The sequence below is a fragment of the Haliotis cracherodii genome, unplaced genomic scaffold, assembly GCF_022045235.1.
Source record: "Haliotis cracherodii isolate W230 unplaced genomic scaffold, xgHalCrac1.p SCAF_2, whole genome shotgun sequence".
Classification (NCBI taxonomy): domain Eukaryota; kingdom Metazoa; phylum Mollusca; class Gastropoda; order Lepetellida; family Haliotidae; genus Haliotis; species Haliotis cracherodii.
Genome location: NW_027266275.1, coordinates 12,695,206 through 12,714,547, shown reverse-complemented (window position 1 = coordinate 12,714,547; position 19,342 = coordinate 12,695,206). Strand labels below are relative to the sequence as shown.

At 41.4% G+C, this 19,342-nt stretch overlaps 1 protein-coding gene across 2 annotated transcripts; it reads right to left on the bottom strand.

Annotated features, from left to right (window-relative positions):
• Positions 1-2,120: 2,120 nt before the first annotated feature.
• LOC139468799 (uncharacterized) lies at positions 2,121-8,181 on the bottom strand. Of its 2 annotated transcripts, none has more exons than XM_071250936.1 (4): positions 8,000-8,181; positions 4,816-4,976; positions 3,982-4,032; positions 2,121-2,930 (listed from the first exon to the last, which is right to left on the bottom strand). In XM_071250936.1, the coding sequence occupies exons 2-4, from the start codon at positions 4,963-4,965 to the stop codon at positions 2,763-2,765; spliced, it is 369 nt and encodes a 122-aa protein (XP_071107037.1). In that variant the 5' UTR covers positions 4,966-4,976; positions 8,000-8,181; the 3' UTR covers positions 2,121-2,762. The 2 variants fall into 2 exon arrangements, with proteins under 2 accessions (XP_071107037.1, XP_071107038.1); XM_071250937.1 differs by lacking the exon at positions 8,000-8,181 and adding an exon at positions 5,853-5,882.
• Between the last annotated feature and the right edge of the window lie 11,161 nt (positions 8,182-19,342).

Sequence of the window (19,342 nt, the reverse complement as noted above, 5' to 3'; positions counted from 1 at the left end):
CATGATATCAATCACTGGATTGTCTGATCCAAACTTGATTATTTACCAACTGCGGTCATATAGCTGGAAATTTGCTGACTTGGTTGATGCATGTCATCATATCCGAATTGCGTGGATCGATGCTCATGTCAATCACTGGATTTGGTTGATCCAGACTCTGTTATTTACAGACGGCCATCATATAGCTGGAATATTGCTGAGTGCAGACGATGCTAGTGAACCGAGTTACTTCCCTTTGCCTAATGCAATCGGACAATCATCGGCTCATTTCCACTCTGAGATACTTATTCTACTTATGAATAGGGGCGGTCGGGTACCCTAGTGGTTAAAGTTCGCTTGTCACGCCGAAGTCCCGGGTTCGATTACCGACATGGGTACAATGTGTGAAGCCCATTTCTGGTGTCCCCCGCCGTGATATTGCTGGAATATTGCTAAAAGCGGCGTAAAACCATACTCACTCACTCACTTATGAACAAGTTACCTTAGATGTATTCCGACTGATTCCTGACTCATGAGCGGGCTACACTTGCTCGTGGGTTTAACCCAAGTTGTAAACGTTTGAGACCTGCATCATTTCGAGCTTTCCTCCAATATTAAGCTGTCATGCAGTGAAATAACTCGAATACTGTTCAAAGCGGCGTAAAAACAACTCACGACAAATAAATTCTTTCATAAAAGCATACGTTCATTTATTCATCTGCACGTCATCCTGACCAAACCACGTGAAGCGTAATAAAATCCTTGAATCTGGTGACTTGATGAGGATGTAAGTTTGGGGATGTGATCCTGCCAGATGAAACCGCCCGGCTGTGAACTTCTGAGGACGTACTGGTTGTTCCGTCCACAAATCACGTGCGTGGAATGTCTCGACGCGTGACCTAGTGCTGACCGACGTGGGCGGGCGAACTAGAATGTACAACGTCCCATTCATTTGGACGATAAGATTAAATCCTTCATATTTCAAAATCCCTTGAAACAGTTGAATAAATTAAATACAACAAACCCGATGAGGACTTATGGGCGACATAAGTCATCTAGAACTCTACGCCTTCACACAAGTATGTGTTAGTTCATGGGCATGTATAATGATATATTTCCAAAAAATGACATGAAAATGGTCTTTTATCAAATAAATGCGTCAAAAACCATTTCCATAATCATAATAAACCTCTACTCAAATCAGAGTCCATTGTACCATTCCGACAAAATCATGAACATGTGTTTATGTATCACTGTCAAACAGTCACGACACCAGGTGTTTGTGACCTTGAATGTTATAACCCTGATCAAACAACTTTTGAACAAGAGTCGTATGGCGCTCTTTATTGTCTTCGTAAAAAAGAGATTTAAGAAAGACAACAACAAACACGTCAGCATTTATATAACATTATGTATTACATCAAACTCCAGCATACTGAAGATCATCATGGCGAGAAATGTTAAGATATGATAATTGGCATAACATCTATGTGTGAGGTTAGTGACAATGGGGCACTTCCACCTAGTAACTTTGAATCAGCTTATGTATCAGCAAAAGGAGTATATTGTCCCACATTGGTATACGAGAAAGGAGTGTATTGTCCCACATTGGTATACATGTACGAGAAAGAAGTATATTGTCCCACATTGGTATACGAGTACTTCAACATGAACTTGTTTTACATTTTAATCCTGTTAGAATAACCACAGCACCATTCTCTAATACTGTGATGAATACATAGTCAATTATAATCATTAATATTCCAATGTCGTTCTTAATAGACCATACCATCCAGTCGATCTCACGTCACACACTAACACTGACTTTAACATGCATGTATACATATTCCAACGTCATCCAATCAGACACAAAACCATTAACCAATACGATCTTTCTCGAAGTTTTATTTTACTCAGTGTTGTAAATCTGCATTATGGGAGTATTATTTTTGCAGATTAAGCAAACCACAAAGACTGCATTGCTGCTTTCGGTTATTCGTTCAGCTTCTATGGAAAGAGGATATACATTAGACTAACGGTAAGTCTATGAACATATATTTTTTGTTGGAAACTAGCAACCACATGTTCAATGAAAGGAGCCCCAGTCTGTGAACCTGTGTACAAATCGAGTCTGTGAGACATACATGTATGTATACATACATTTCTACCAGACACGTAAATTAGATTAGTATAGTATGTATTTACACCTACAGAATCATCATGCTTGTTCTGCTAAATCCACTTAACCTCTACGTTTTGTACCATGGAGAGATATTTGACCATACTGTTATAGATACAGATCCTGTCTGGACGGTACATTTTGATCGCGAGTTAATAGAGGTTCAGTGTATGCACGACAAACATAATACAAAGATGATACCCTTGTCACTATATACTTAAGACAGCAATATTGATTCAGTGCACCATGTGCTCGACTATTCCTTAAAATAAATTTTGATGTTTGATGAGATATCATATGTTAATATTCTTAACATTGGGGCTATTTTCTATTTTCTGTTATTCATAATTGTTTAGTTAGGATTTTTTTGGTATTTTCCATATTTCAAAATTGTTACCCAGTTTTGCCAAAGTTAACCATTTTGAATAACAGAAAATAGCCTAAATATGTTGAACATATTTACATATGATATTTTATCAAGTATCAAATTTATTTTAAGTAATACTAGAGAAATAGTGCACTATAACAGTATAACAAGGAGGAAACCCAACTCGTATGAAGGATGCACTGTTCATATCTATCAGCTATTTTCCTCAACTTGGTACTATCGTCTCTCGGCACACGCAGTTCTCGCGAGTCCATACAACAGGGTGTTCCCGGCCTGTCTCTCTCGTTCTTGTTTCACTTTCTCCATCTGGGCCTTTTCTATTTCATCTTGATAGTCCAGCCCTGGTCCTACTTCAGGATGTGGGAAATGTTGCAAGGATTTGTCCTGTAAGTATATACATGTGATGTAAATATAAATTGTCAATGCAAGAGAATAACCAGTCTAGATTTTCTGCCGAAACAGATTCCACTGCGTAAAGGGCAAATGTAATCAATGATTAGCTGTCAATTGTATATTGCCTGAAATAAATCGATATGCAAAGAAAGTATGTAATTATACAGTGACGACCATACCAGACTCATCGTTAACTGGACGTTACACGTTATACTTTCTTTGCCTAACTATCCACGAAAATAGATTTTTTTAGACAGTTTGAATCTGATAGTTCTGATCATTGTGTAACATTTTGACTATTGATACAATACTTTTGTTTACACCGCACCGCCTATATTATTACAAATACTTAGGCATGTACAATATCATGCATAGTAGGTGAGGTGAAATAGGGTTTAACGTGCAAGTGGCATGCATGTACACGTGCTTGTTGCTGCTTGTACTAGGCCGGACTGATGCCGATTTCTAGTGCTAGCTCACTGAGATACCATGCCGCAGTTTAACAAGAATACCCCACTCAGACACAGTATACTGACTTCGAGCCGACCAGTCCTTGTTTTAGCCCCTTAAAGCCGAGCGCCAGACAGAGTAACAACAAGTACGATCTTTTAACGTCTTTTGGTATGACGCGGCCGGGGATCGAACCCCGGACCTTCTGCTCTCCGGGCAGACGCTCTACCACAAGACGTTTAATATGGATACCCCAATCAGACACACTATACTAACTCGGAGCCGTCCAGTCCTTGTTTGAGGCCCTTAATTCAGAGCGCAAAGCAAGTTAACAAGTACTATCTTTTAACGTGTATTGGTATGACGCTACCGGGAATCGAACCACCGACCTTCAAATCCCCCGCATTTACTCCACCCACTAGACCATGGAGGCATGCATATGAAGCGACGGTTTGTTTTATTTGCTCCGTCTTAACAATCAAACACGCGAGACAGTTTAAATGTTAAGTCAGTTTCAGTAAATCAGCATGAAGACCCAGGTCTGACTATTCTGTTGGCATTCAAACATCTACCATGACGTGTCATCACTTACCAAAGACGTCGCGATGTTTGCTATTTGGTTTTGGACATCCATCTTCCAGTTCTGAAGTAGAATAGAACAGAATATGTGTACGACTATATCCTCGTGAAAAAACACCTTCGCCGAGGTTACTGTTGCATAGCGTGTGTGTATGTGCCAATCAGACAATAATCTCGTATACATCACACATGGACCAGGATTAGAACAAAACTCCAAACGTTGATCGGGTGGTTATCACATCCTGATAGCGTGGGACTGTGCTCATAATATCAAGCACTGGCCTGACCCCGACCCGAGTGTATAGCCGTGACAAAGCTTGAACATTGCGACGTAAAACAACATATGTCAAATATATGGTGAACAACCATGTTGACTGGATTACTTAATGAAAACAGCATTCGTAATTATACAATAGAGACAAACCCGGTGTTGATGAACAACGACCAAGCTGTCAGGGTATGTTCACAGAGACACACAGACACATACACAAACAGACACACACACACACTCACACACAGACACACAAGACGAGCGAACGCTTTAACCACGAGGCTAGCCGACCGCCGCCACAGAGAGAGAGAGAGAGAGAGAGAGACACACACACACACACACACACACACACAGACACACACACACACACAGATGGACACATACAGACACACACGCACTAACTCGATCAGATAAGCGTTAAGTCATCACTTGTTTTCGTTTGTTTGTTTAATGCCACACTAATATGTATTGACGTCATGAGCATCGATCTACGCAAATGGGATACGATGACACGCATCAACCAAGTCAGGGTTGCTGTCTTGCTGCACGAATGTGTGTAGAGGATAGATGCACTACCTGGAACACCTCCCTCTTCTCAATGTTCCACTCGTGGGGCAGTGTCCACTCCTCTGGGTGCGGCGTTAGTTTGCTAACGTTGAGGGAAGGGAGGTTTATGGTGGAACCGCTTGATGAGTCGGGACCCACACTCGCTGGTCTCCCGGCCATGATGGTGTTCGCTGGAACATAGGAATATCATCAATACTCGCAGCATAACGTTACCTCCAGATATTTCAGCTGTATCCTGTTTATTGGCTTCATGTCCCTTTTGGCTTCCACCCATGTGTTCTCTGTCCACCGTGTTATGAAAGCGTTATCCCTTTGTTGTCAACACCTACCAATGTTATCCCACTCATGTATTGTTGTTACTGTTAATCCTCCACCCACTATATATATTCTGTACAATGTCCCTCATTCAGTCTTGCTTGACAACGGTATAAGGGTCTATACCGAAACGTGGCTTTTCACAGTATTAAAGAAGCTGTTATCCATAAAATTGCGTCTACCTTGTCATCCGTCAACCTCTAAGTAATAGCTATCAAACAATTCTCTTAAATGACCCGAATAATATGACGTCCTTTATGTTTGTTGATTCCCAATACGCTTTGGTGACGAGCATGTACATGTATGCCCAACAGAGTATGTTACGTTGTTACATTTTTCATGCATGTACGTACAGTATACATAGTATGTACAATGTGCTGACATGATATTACACTCAAGGCCTTAGTAAAGCTTTCAAAAGGTTTAAATACACAGTGCCATTTAGAAAGTGGTCAAATGTAGCAAATGTTATATTTGGGATAACTCTTTCTTAGTAAAGTACAGAAAAAGGTGTTGTTCTGGACGTGGGGAGGACATTTCAAACTTTGATGCAAAAATATCTCCGATGCGATTCCTATTTTGACTTGTACCTTTTGTTCCCTTATTTGTTCATGTGAAAACTTGACATGCCTTCGCATGTGTTTGTGACTCTTACTCACCCACTAATAGCGATAACAGAAAAATCCCCAAGTCAGCGAAATGTACTCGAGTGAAACAATAACCTAACTTACCTTGCGCTTCAAGATCCGAAATGCACTCACAGAAACACACCTGTGGTAATGCGTCAATTATGATAAATAAATGTAATTACCTTATTATACATGCACTTTACCTTAACGCCATATGAAACATATATATACATACGCCCGAATACCAACGCAGGAACTGTTACCTGTACGCTGTACTGAATCCTTTGTCTATATATCGATTGCTTTACACCCTACAGATAGCGCGACATCAATAATAGAATACACCTATGCGTCGAATGTCAGTGACTGGTGAGGGGTATAGATAACAAACCCTATGAATGTCGTCAAATCGCGTATTGCGTCGAAGCAAAGCTTATGTATTTTCTTGGGCCATGTTATTATATGGTCCACACATTAACTCGCGAAAAATAAAGGCTGTCTAATATGTCGGCGATTGTTGTCAGGTTGATGTTGAGTGTAATAATAATTCCTTCTTTCACGCTTGATTAGACACGTGAATGCGTCTTATGTCTCACCACCGTGGGCAGTCCGGGGCGGCATATGTCCCAGTACCCCATGATTATCATATATGTACGAGTTGACTAAGATGAAGGACGGGTGGTAGCCTGACTGATTGTGACCTGACTGATTGTGACCCGACTGATTGTGACATGACTGATTGTGACCCGACTGATTCTGACCTGACTGATTGTGACCTGACTGATTGTGACCTGACTGATCTGATTGTAAGCTGATTGTAAGCTGATTGTGACCGACTGTTTGTGACCTGACTGATTGTGACCCGACTGATTGTGACCCGACTGATTGTGACCTGACTGATTGTGACCCGACTGATTGTGACCCGACTGATTGTGACCCGACTGATTGTGACCTGAGTGATTGTGACTGATTGTGACCTGACTGATTGTGACCTGACTGATTGTGACCTGACTGATTGTGACCCGACTGATTGTGACATGACTGATTGTGACCCGACTGATTCTGACCTGACTGATTGTGACCTGACTGATTGTGACCTGACTGATCTGATTGTAAGCTGATTGTAAGCTGATTGTGACCGACTGTTTGTGACCTGACTGATTGTGACCCGACTGATTGTGACCCGACTGATTGTGACCTGACTGATTGTGACCCGACTGATTGTGACCCGACTGATTGTGACCGACTGATTGTGACCTGATTGTGAGCTGACTGATTGTGACCAACCGATTGTGACCTGACTGATTGTGACCTGACTGATTGTGACCTGACCGATTGTGACCTGACCGATGGTGACCTGACTGATTGTGACCTGACTGATTGTGACCCGACTGATTGTGACCCGACTGATTGTGACCCGACTGATTGTGACCTGACTGATTGTGATCCGACTGATTGTGACCTGACTGATTGTGACCGACTGATTGTGACCTGACTGATTGTGACCGACTGATTGTGACCGACTGATTGTGACCAGACTGATTGTGACCGACTGATTGTGACCAGACTGATTGTGACCTGACTGATTGTGACCGACTGATTGTGACCGACTGATTGTGACCTGATTGTGAGCTGACTGATTGTGACCAACCGATTGTGACCTGACTGATTGTGACCTGACTGATTGTGACCTGACCGATTGTGACCTGACCGATGGTGACCTGACTGATTGTGTGGTATCGTACTCGACTCATGAGGTGTTGTTCAAAGTATCAACTGGAGGTGTGTCTGGCTCGATTGCCAGATTGTATTGACCGCACATGATGTAGCTGCACATCGCTTATACGGCATAAAACAACTATCACTCTCATTCACGGATGTGACTCATAATTGAAACATTAGTAGTATATTTCGATATGCACTGTTCAAAAAGAATACTGCACGAAGGTAGACACTGTGATATAAATGAGTTTAGATTTTGTTCTGTTCAATAAACACGTTCTGTATTTATTTAGTAATCATATTGTTGGAATATATGCAATAAATTCAACAATTTGATTAATACATACACAACAGAGGGAACTGATTACATGTTTAGCGCTCTTTTCGTTTAGAAACAAAGAATAAAATTCAATGTGTTAGTAGTGATTTTTCAGTTTATATAAAATAACAATTGAAACATGAAGTACACTGCCAAGTATTAACTCATTACAATCCACAACATTATTATTCTCCGATCAAGCACTCACCTTCCTGGGTTACTTGTGTAGTGAGTAATCTCACAAATACCCTACTCGCCACTAGATCGGTCCTCTGTGCTGTAATCTTCTACCTAGGGCCTCACAACCAATCCGTAGACGTATGCTGTATCAACGTACATATAGTGAGATGACCCTAGAGGCCTCTGATAACAAGACCGTTCCGACCGAACGTTGTTGCTTCCCTTAGAAACGCCAGTTATTGTCTGAATAATTGATATGACGTTTCAAGTCACAGGTTCCTGCAACACTGCGTTCAGCTAGCACCAGGTCTGTCTAGGGTAGCGACAACAAGGGAATCTACCCATGCTGAAACGGCATATATAGGTCTCAGGGTAGGGGCTTCAGTCAATAATCTGACTTAAGTCCTGTGCTGAATACAAAGTAGATTAGTAGGTAAGGCCAGCTGCTATGAAAGGCTGTATTATGCACCACTGGTGTGAATGCGCCCTACGTAGACGTGTCGTCAGCCATGTGCTTGCTGTTTGTTTAGTATTGATTCATTTTTGATTGACTAATGTCTTGTAAGACATAATGTGTGATAATATCGACATTTCGTCACTATACTACACAGAGAGAGAGAGAGAGAGAGAGAGAGAGACGTGTCGTCAGCCATTTGCTTGCTGTTTGTTTAGTATTGATTCATTTTTGATTGACTAATGTCTTGTAAGACATAATGTGTGATAATATCTGTTAACATTTCGTCACTATACTACAGAGAGAGAGAGAGAGAGAGAGAGAGAGAGAGAGAGAGAGAGAGAGACGTGTCGTCAGCCATGTGCTTGCTGTTTGTTTAGTATTGATTCATTTTTGATTGACTAATGTCTTGTAAGACATAATGTGTGATAATATCTGTTAACATTTCGTCACTATACTACAGAGAGAGAGAGAGAGAGAGAGAGAGAGAGAGAGAGAGAGAGAGAGAGAGAGAGAGAGACGTGTCGTCAGCCATGTGCTTGCTGTTTGTTTAGTATTGATTCATTTTTGATTGACTAATGTCTTGTAAGACATAATGTGTGATAATATCTGTTAACATTTCGTCACTATACTACAGAGAGAGAGAGAGAGAGAGAGAGAGAGAGAGAGAGAGAGAGAGAGAGAGAGAGAGAGAGACGTGTCGTCAGCCATGTGCTTGCTGTTTGTTTAGTATTGATTCATTTTTGATTGACTAATGTCTTGTAAGACATAATGTGTGATAATATCTGTTAACATTTCGTCACTATACTACAGAGAGAGAGAGAGAGAGAGAGAGAGAGAGAGAGAGAGAGAGAGAGAGAGAGACGTGTCGTCAGCCATGTGCTTGCTGTTTGTTTAGTATTGATTCATTTTTGATTGACTAATGTCTTGTAAGACATAATGTGTGATAATATCTGTTAACATTTCGTCACTATACTACAGAGAGAGAGAGAGAGAGAGAGAGAGAGAGAGAGAGAGAGAGAGAGAGAGAGAGAGAGAGACGTGTCGTCAGCCATGTGCTTGCTGTTTGTTTAGTATTGATTCATTTTTGATTGACTAATGTCTTGTAAGACATAATGTGTGATAATATCTGTTAACATTTCGTCACTATACTACAGAGAGAGAGAGAGAGAGAGAGAGAGAGAGAGAGAGAGAGAGACGTGTCGTCAGCCATGTGCTTGCTGTTTGTTTAGTATTGATTCATTTTTGATTGACTAATGTCTTGTAAGACATAATGTGTGATAATATCTGTTAACATTTCGTCACTATACTACAGAGAGAGAGAGAGAGAGAGAGAGAGAGAGAGAGAGAGAGAGAGACGTGTCGTCAGCCATGTGCTTGCTGTTTGTTTAGTATTGATTCATTTTTAATTGACTAATGTCTTGTAAGACATAATGTGTGATAATATCTGTTAACATTTCGTCACTATACTACAGAGAGAGAGAGAGAGAGAGAGAGAGAGAGAGAGAGAGAGAGACGTGTCGTCAGCCATTTGCTTGCTGTTCGTTTAGTATTGATTCAGTTTGAATGACTAATGTCATTGTAAATCATAATGTGTGATAATATCGACATTTCGTCACTATACTACACACAGAGAGAGAGAGAGAGGGAGAGAGAGAGAGAGAGAGAGAGAGAGAGAGAGAGAGAGAGAGAAACACACTTCTTCCCCTGAACTTTTATGTGCCGGTGGGATAGCCTTGTTGGTAACGCGTTCGCTTGTCAGGTTGAAGGCCCGGGTTCGATTCCCCACATTGGTACACCGTAAGCAGTTCATTTCTGAATAGTTAGACAGATGCACAGAACACATTGAAAAAACACTTTCAATGACGTCACTATTACGCAAGAGGGGAATAATGCATAATGACGTCAGTGAATATATCTACAATCTAGGTGATTGTCACGATGACATAGGCTCCATCGTTTCCCGCTTGCACGGATGAGGATCGAAGCCTGAGATAACGGTACTATTTTGTTCAACTTGTCAAATGACAGGTTTATCCTAACTCATGATCTGGCAAAACAGGTATTTGCCACTTGACAAAATAGATATTCTGTTTGCCAAGATTAGCCAAAATCAATATCCTCTGTCTTTTTTACATACAGTGTATATATTACCGTATGGCTGGTTCACATTAATCCTCGAGTTAGCATTCAGAGTACAACCCAGGTTTATAGGATTAGGGCACAACGTAACATTACATGGGACTCGACATTGTCAAGTTGATTGGTCCTATTGTGGTAAGTGTTTCATACCCTTCATGTGTTGAAGTGATCTGATTATGAACCTGACGAAGTATACAGTGCATGGCAGATCTTTACGTCGGTATCCAGCAAGTCGGTGTTATTGTTTGTGAAATAAAATTGATATTTGTTGAATATATTGCAATGTTAACCAGTACATACTCACAACCAACTTTATTGTGATCCTACAAATACACTGATCACTGACAATTACAAAAAGTTATGTTGGTAAGGAATATGTGACATCAAATATTGATTAATCTACAAACTGTGCACACCACGACCCACTTGTCTCGACAGGCCAGAGTAGATTGATGATGTTAAAAGCTTATTGAAGTCGAAAAGAAATCGTCCAATTTCAAACGGCTGTATATCTCTGGAATATAAATTACCAGACATTTCACCATAACCTTTGAAAACACAATACAAGACAAAAGTTAAATTTTACGTTCATAAATATTTATATCTTTTAGAAAGCATTTGGCGTCCAATTTCAGCCCAATTAAGCATCCGTACCTTTTAAGTCTTGAAAGTCAGAGAAAGTTTTAAGTAAGGTGCATCTAAAAATCTAAAAATCACAATACAATCGACATCAACATGATCACAATAATTTCTTTAATATAAGTTATAAATAAGTTTATTATATAGAACGATACAAATGAACTCATGATAATGATAATAATAATCATGATCCACAAGGGAGAAAACGTATTTAAAATGTTCCAGTCTTGCAGGATTCAGCAAATAACATTTTTACACTTGATTTGTATTATATATGTTATTCAAGATGTTATCAAAGCCCATTTCTGGTGTTCACCACCGTGATATTGCTGGAATAGTGCTAAAAGCGGCGTAAAACCAAACTCACTCACACTTAGCCAGTAGACATTTTAATTCACTCTACCACCTCCCTGGTCCAGTGGATAGATTGTCTGACTGGGCGGCGGAAGGTCGGTGGTATGATACAAGGCCACGTCACACCAAGGATGTTAAAAGATGGCTCGGCATTAATGGGATAAAACAAGGATTGGTCGACTTGGAGTCAGTATGTTGTTGGGTGCAATAATCGTGAGCGTAGCACTCTGTTTTATCTCACCCCACGTTTAATTAACCGTGGGACGTATTGTACATGTAGCGAGAAATGAACAGGTTCAGGAAACAATCGTAAAATCTCCAACAGCACACCTCTGCCTGCTGGTTTCAAGTTGAACTGAGGAGAGTGAGCGAGTGAGTTGGGTTTAACGTCGCTTTTAACAGTATATAACGCGGCTTGTCAGATTAATGTGTAAAGAAAGCCGAAGTGATTCGTATCTTAGACGTTTACCACATCGGTGAAACCCACGAACACGAGTATGTAGCTGACAAACCTTGAAACATAATCAGGGCGAACCGGGACCGAACCCCCAATCATAGGTTTCTGGCGTGCCCAAGGGACGCATCTCTGCACAGCGAATCGCGGCGCCTTAGACGTCTTAAAAATTTGCCACCCGTGACTCCAGAGGACACTGTGTAATTGCAGAATGAATGATACATGTTCTGCAATCTCTGCTTATGTCAGACCGTTATAAGAGTTGAAACTTATGTTTCCACCACTAATGTTAGAAGAGAATGCAAGCCATGGATTGGAGTGCTAACAGAGTTGACTGTTCTATAGGATATCGAACACTTGAAAACTGACGTGAATCGACGGCTAGATGCGAGGTGACGCGACGTAAAAATGGCGTCGCCGTGGGACGAATATGCCGGAGGAAGGGCAAAAGCGGTCGTGTTGTTTGACTGTCGTATGTTGCAAAATGCCCTTCGTTGAGCAACAGAAGGTATGGTTATGTAACGTTTTAAAGATTGCGCATTCCTGCAGACAGTGACAGGCATAATTTCCTGGGCGCCATTGACCGACTCGGATTTGTCGTGTCTGTGGCTGGTGTGGCACGGACACAGTGGTTGGTGGATGATTGGAGTAACCCGCGGTGTGGGAGTTGGTTGACAATTTGTCGTGTCTGTGGTTGGTGTTGCACGGAAACAGTGGTTTGTGGATGATTGGAGTAACCCACGGTGTGGGAGTTGGTTGACAATTTGTCGTGTCTGTGGTTGGTGTTGCACGGAAACAGTGGTTTGTGAATAATTGGAGTAACCCGCGGTGTGGAAGTTGGTTGACAATTTGTCGTGTCTGTGGCTGGTGTTGCACGGACACAGTGGTTTGTGGATGATTGGAGTAACCCGCGGTGTGGGAGTCGCTTGACAATTTGTCGTGTCTGTGGCTGGTGTTGCACGGACACAGTGGTTTGTGCATGTTTGGAGTAACCCGCAGTGTGGGAGTTGGTTGACAAGTTGTCGTGTCTGTGGTTGGTGTGGCACGGACACAGCGGTTTGTGGATGATTTGAGTAACCCGCGGTGTGGGAGTTGCTTGACAATTTGCCGTCTTTGTGGTTGGTGAGGCACGGACACAGTGGTTTGTGGATGATTGGAGTAACCCGCGGTGTGGGAGTCGCTTGACAATTTGCCATCTTTGTGGTTTATGTGGCACGGAAAGAGTGGTTTGGGATGATTGGAGTAACCCGCGGTGTGGGAGTTGCTTGACAATTTGCCGTCTGTGTGACTGGTGTTGCACGGACACAGTGGTTTGTGGATGATTGGAGTAACCCGCGGTGTGGGAGTTGCTTGACAATTTGCCGTCTTTGTGGTTGGTGTGGCACGGACACAGTGGTTTGTGGATGATTGGAGTAACCCGCGGTGTGGGAGTCGCTTGACAATTTGCCGTCTGTGTGGCAGGTGTGGCACGGACACAGAGGTTTGTGGATGATTGGAGTAACCCGCGGTGTGGGAGTTGCTTGACAATTTGTCGTGTCTGTGGCTGGTGTGGCACGGACACAGTGGTTTGTGGATGATTGGAGTAACCCGCGGTGTGGGAGTTGCTTGACAATTTGCCGTCTTTGTGGTTGGTGTGGCACGGACGCAGTGGTTTGTAGATGATTGGAATAATCCACGGTGTGGGAGTCGCTTGACAACTTGATGTTGTGTACAATTTAGTTGAGTATTCATGTGATAATATTAAGCGTTTTGTCGATGTATGTGTTATAATTATGTTTATGCGATACAGGTCTCTAATATCTGCAGCAATATTACTAGATCACTGGTGTGATCGTGAGTTTGTGGAGTATGACGTCACTAGTGATGGAAACATGTGTGGGATTCATGTCCTGAACTGTCCGGTCAAATGTCTGGACATGACTTTCATCAAGGTATATCTGAAAGTGAATGAAAAGACTATGTTATTCGTTATTATAGTATTGTAGTGGGCACGAGATGAGAGAAACATTTATTCTACCATGAATTTGGAATTTACTCGATTCTGATTGGTCAATCAGAGGCTATTAAATCACAATAAACCCCCTCTGATTGAAACAGCTGGTTTGACGGCCGCATCACCGCGGAAGCTAATATTCATAGAATAGTACTATATTCAGTCATTGTCGGTAGGCATATTTAAATAACTATATCTACCATTACAGGTTACAAAATGCACAGATGCGGTTATTGCAATATTCAAAGGATGTGGGGCAATACATTTCGTGCAGAAAAACGCGACAGAAATCAACAAAGGGAATGTATTTACGTTTTGGAGACAACAGAGAGCTTGAAATTTTGGCGCTTTTCTATATACGACATATTTTTTGCGTCACGATGAGCGATATGACGTCATAATGGTGATGCGCGATGTAGAGCGAGAACCTTGCAAACCTTGCTTTGTTTTCTTTAGGGATGCCAACCTCATGTAAGCTTACCAAGTTGCCGTGCTTATATGCTTTCAATGCCTGTCATGTGTTCGAGTGAAGTATTACGGTGTAAACAAACTGCTTGAGTATATACAGCACCATATTTTGTTGGGTGATTCCGTAATTCAGATCGATAACCCACTCAAAACACTGAACTCAACCCATGCCGCTTCACTCAGTATATTTGCTAACACCAAAGAGTTCGCGTTTTATTTAGTCATGGTAAATTTAACATTTGAAACCTCACGCTGCGCGTTCGGTTCCAAATTCAATTTAGCAGGGTTAAATCTACAGGTAACCTAGCTCTACATTGAAAACACAGTATGTGTATCTCCTAAATATACTATTGATTATAACCTTATCTACCGGAAAATTTAATTACTTCATTTCAAATGTAAAACCTTTGAACGTAAATTTTCCCTACCTAACACGCAAGGACGTTTAACCACCCCACGTAAATGCGACTAATAACATTCTTTATCATACATTTGGATATGATGACATACAAAATCAACTTCAACCAAACATATTCTTGATATCTACGTTATTGGAAGCGAGGGAATACACGCTGGTCAAGTATAAAAAAACGGCGCTTTACGAAACGAACAGTCTCGATTGATGAGTTTAATGAGAAATTTACAGTTTATAACGAAACATTTCCAAGAGAATGAAAAATGGCAAGAATAATGAATGACCATCTGTCATTATTTTTCCATGTCAATGTGGAACTACGAGGGCTGGCTGAAAAGTTTTAAGCCTAACTGTGAAAGACCCGTACAAGGTCGATGGTTTTCATTTATTTCTCCACTTAGTCCCCTTCCAGGTTTACACACTTTTGCCAGCGATGCTGCAAGGCCTGGATGCCGGCCAAGAAGAAATTTTGGTGGTTCCGGATGCTTCCATTGTTAAGACTGAATTTTGGTTTCTGGTTGAAAGTGATGAATCCAGGTCTCATCCATGGTTACAAATCGGGCCAAAAAATCATCGGGATCTGCTTCAAAACGGCATAAATTGTCACGGGACGTCAGGAATCTGACACGTTTCTGATCCGCTGTCAAGAGCTTTGGCAACCATCTTGCAGAAACTTTTGTCATTCCCAACTCGTTGGTGATAATGTGCTCAACCCTCTCATGAGAGATGCCCACAACACTGGCAATATGTCGAGTGGTCAATCGTCAATCAGCCATAACGTTTTCCGGAATGGTTGCTGTTGAAGGCCTTCCTGGACGCGGGTCATCGTCAAGGCTCTCTCTGCCACGCTTGAATTCCGCAGCCCACCTCTTTACAGTGGAAAAGGAAGGGGCATCATCCCCTAAAGTGGAGACCATGTCAGCATGTATCTGTGTTGGAGTTAGCCCTTTCAGTTGCAGGTACTTGATGACTACCTTATAGCCAGTTTTGTCAATTTCTGGTGATTTCAATGGGTAGGTTTTACAAGATGGTCTGGTACAAAGACAATAATAACACTACAGTTGCAGTTCTTATGTCTATGATTCATTAAATGATTGTACTTGTTGGTGGCAGTAGTTTGTTTCAATCCGATTTGTTTCAATCCCACTTAGGCTTAGAACTTTTCAGCCATCCCTCGTATTTTGAAAAGGAAGTCAACAGTTTATGTACGGGCTAGACGATAAAGAGGAGATAATTTGCGGGGAGGTAACTCTGGAAAGACAACAGTTCCGTTTTCAATAAATTTTTTTCACTGCAATGAAATATAAAGTGTTATGTTCACTGCAGTAAAATATCACTAGTCAGAAAGCTCAGTATTTAATGAATCACACTATGCCAGAAATATTGCAGCGAGTGCAAAATACGAGGTTATAGACCATAGCTAGAAATGTTTTATATATATTTTTTCATAATCTGGAGTATATGCATACAGTTTTACCTCTGGCAGACCAATAACGTAACATAACGTTAAAAGTACGGTAGCTCCCACTCTATAACAAGAGCATACTATAAGCTGAAATGGGGCGTCACGTCAATTAAAAAAAATTATCACTCATAATGCGACCTACATGCACGTGTTTGTCTGCTTGGGCCTTTCCACTGAGATACCATGCTTAACAAAAGGTAGGGTAACAACAAGTACCATCTTTTAACGTCCATTAGTACACAGTGGTACGGTGTTTGTGTGTAAGGGGGACTATTGCTATATGGTGCTATTGTGGCCCTGGAATGATGACGGGGAACTAGCTAAGTTCACTGATAAAACTCATGTTTCTCATATTATAATAATGAGACATCGCTGTGCAGAGTTGCGTCCCTTCGGCACGCAAGCAATATATGATGGTGGGTTCGAATCCCAGTTCGACCCGATTATGTTTTTATGTTTGCCAACTACACTGGCCAACTTAACAAGTAACACTGAAATTGCTGGCAACCCCTTTTATATTTCTACTAGCCCAGATGGCTTGTGCCAAACATAGGGACCAACTACTCACCTGAACATGCTAAACACTACAAGATTATTTGATAAATTAAGGGCTGAAATATACCAGCTGACAAGTTAATAAATAATCGCGAGTGGCACAATGTAGACTGTAGTTATTTCCTTTCATATACTAGTATTGGGCCTACTTCACTAGTAGGGGGCACGGGTGGCCCAGTCGTCTAAGGCGCCGCGATTCGCTGTGCAGAGTTGCGTCCCTTGGGCACGCCAGAAACCTATGATTGTGGGTTCGAATCGTGGTTCTCGATTATGTTTCTAGGTTTGTCAGCACCATACCCGTGCTCGTAAGTTTCACCAAATTGGTAAACGTCTGAAACCTGCTTTCTTCCCACATCAAGCTGACACGCCGTGATATAAATGGATTACTGTTCAAAGCGCCGTTAAACTCAATTCACTCACTCTCTGTGATACGCATACAATCAATACATGGTTTAATTTCTTACTCGAAGCGTCGTTTCGTATACCTAACCAAAAGGACAAACAAGTTAAGTTGGTATGTGGATGAGTTAGATATGTCATGTGACAATATCCACATTCAAGTTGTCATGACGTGAAGAACTGGGTAACGTCATAAATGATGCAAAAAAAATAATGGGTAACGTCACATGTTCTAAACAATCAGTGAGTGAGTTGGGTTTAACGCCGCTTTGAACGTTATTTAAGTTATATCACGTGTCAAGTAGGCGTTGGAGGCCTCCAGCGTCCACCGCTTTGCTAAAACCTAGAACCATGGTTTGGTGCTAACAAACCGAGAAACATAGTCAGGGCGAACCGGGATCTAAAATCAAAGGGTTCTTGCCCGCCAAAGGGAGGCTACTCTGGACAACGAATTGCGGCGCCTAATTTCAGTGTGTCACCCGTGCCTCTTCACAACAAAGAGACAATGTGACGTCATATCGCTTCAACTGACCAATCAACATTGAGAATCGCTAACACTGCGCATGTGCAAATGTTACCAAAGCGACAAAAAACATTTCCATAATTATAAGAAATATTCTACTTTTAATCCATTGTACGATTCCGACTATATCACATATGAAATAGGGATTATACCAGGTGTTTGCAATAAGGTGATTACAGTCACAAACACATGCAAGTGCAAGTCAATTGTTCTATTTAAAAAGCAAAACACGGGAGCATATGGCACAAGTCAAAATATGGAAATGCATCGGACATATTTTACATCGATCAGTCAAATCAGAGACCATATACGGTATATGGTCTCTGGTCAATTTTACTATTTCACTTGATCTTTCAACACTTATTGGTATTTCTTTTATGTGATGCAGACTCTTCCTAGATGGTAACTTTCAAGGTATAATCATTCTAAGGAGACATTGTAACTAGCAATCTACACTTTAACCGCCCCTTTGCTAGGGCCTATTTCATACCAACAGAACGCCTCTGTGATCTAGTTCGTTTGAGAGTCTGCACGGAAAGCGGAAGGTTTGGGTTTCGATCCCCGGCCGCGTCATACCAAAACGCGTTAAAAGATGGAACTTGTTGTTACCCTGCCTGGTGCTCGGCATAAAAGAGGATAAAATAAACTCGGCTGTGTATGATTGTTTAGCTGCGGCGTGGTACCTTAGTGGGCTAGCACTATAAAACCGGCATTAGTCCATTAGAACAAGCAGTCACACACAGGTGTACATGCATGTCACTTGCACGTTAAACCCTATTTCACCTCACCTGCTATGCATGATTTTGTACATTATTAAGTTTTTTTGATAATATAGGCGGTGCGATGAAAACAAAATTATTGTTATAGTCAAAATATTACACAATGATCAGATTAAAACTGCCTTAAAAGTGGGATCTGCTTGTCAATGTGTTGATAAAGAGCAACTCGCCTCGAAAACCGATCCGTTGTAAACGATGTCCATGATGAACGGGACGCCTACGTGAAGCGGCATGTATTTCAGACCAATCCTGTCGGCCCACGCGCCGTTAATTTTCTTATTAAAAACCATGTACCGACCATATATTGGATCGTCGAACCGGCTGGACACATGCAATGCAAGATTAGAACCACTTGCTATATTCACTTCGAACCTGAAAGATTAGCATAAAAGATCACACACAAAATCCAACAGAGAGTTTATAAAAAAACAATCAAGGTTGGATAGAAATGTGTAAGAATGTATTTTGTATATTGGCAAAGTATCCTGTAAATGTACATGCCAAATCACCAACAAGTGTCCCATATCCACAACACGTGGAGGTTTTGATAATATGCGACATGTATAATCGATATTGGATACTTGATCGATATTAGAAGTGTAGTGCTAAAGTGAGAGTTCAGCTTCAGCATGGGAATATAAACATCATCTTTGCCTGTGGCAATATGTGGAGTTACACATGGCCCTATAATGGCGAAGATGGCATCCATGGAATAAAAAGCAGTACTTGCC

Coding starts and splice junctions, on each gene's coding strand:
- LOC139468799 (XM_071250936.1), bottom strand. CDS start 4,965: ATGGCCGGGAGACCAGCGAGTGTGGGTCCCGACTCATCAAGCGGTTCC. Junction 4,033..4,815: donor AGAAGAGGGAGGTGTTCCAG/GTAGTGCATCTA, acceptor ATTCTACTTCAG/AACTGGAAGATGGATGTCCA. Junction 2,931..3,981: donor CAAACATCGCGACGTCTTTG/GTAAGTGATGAC, acceptor ATATACTTACAG/GACAAATCCTTGCAACATTT.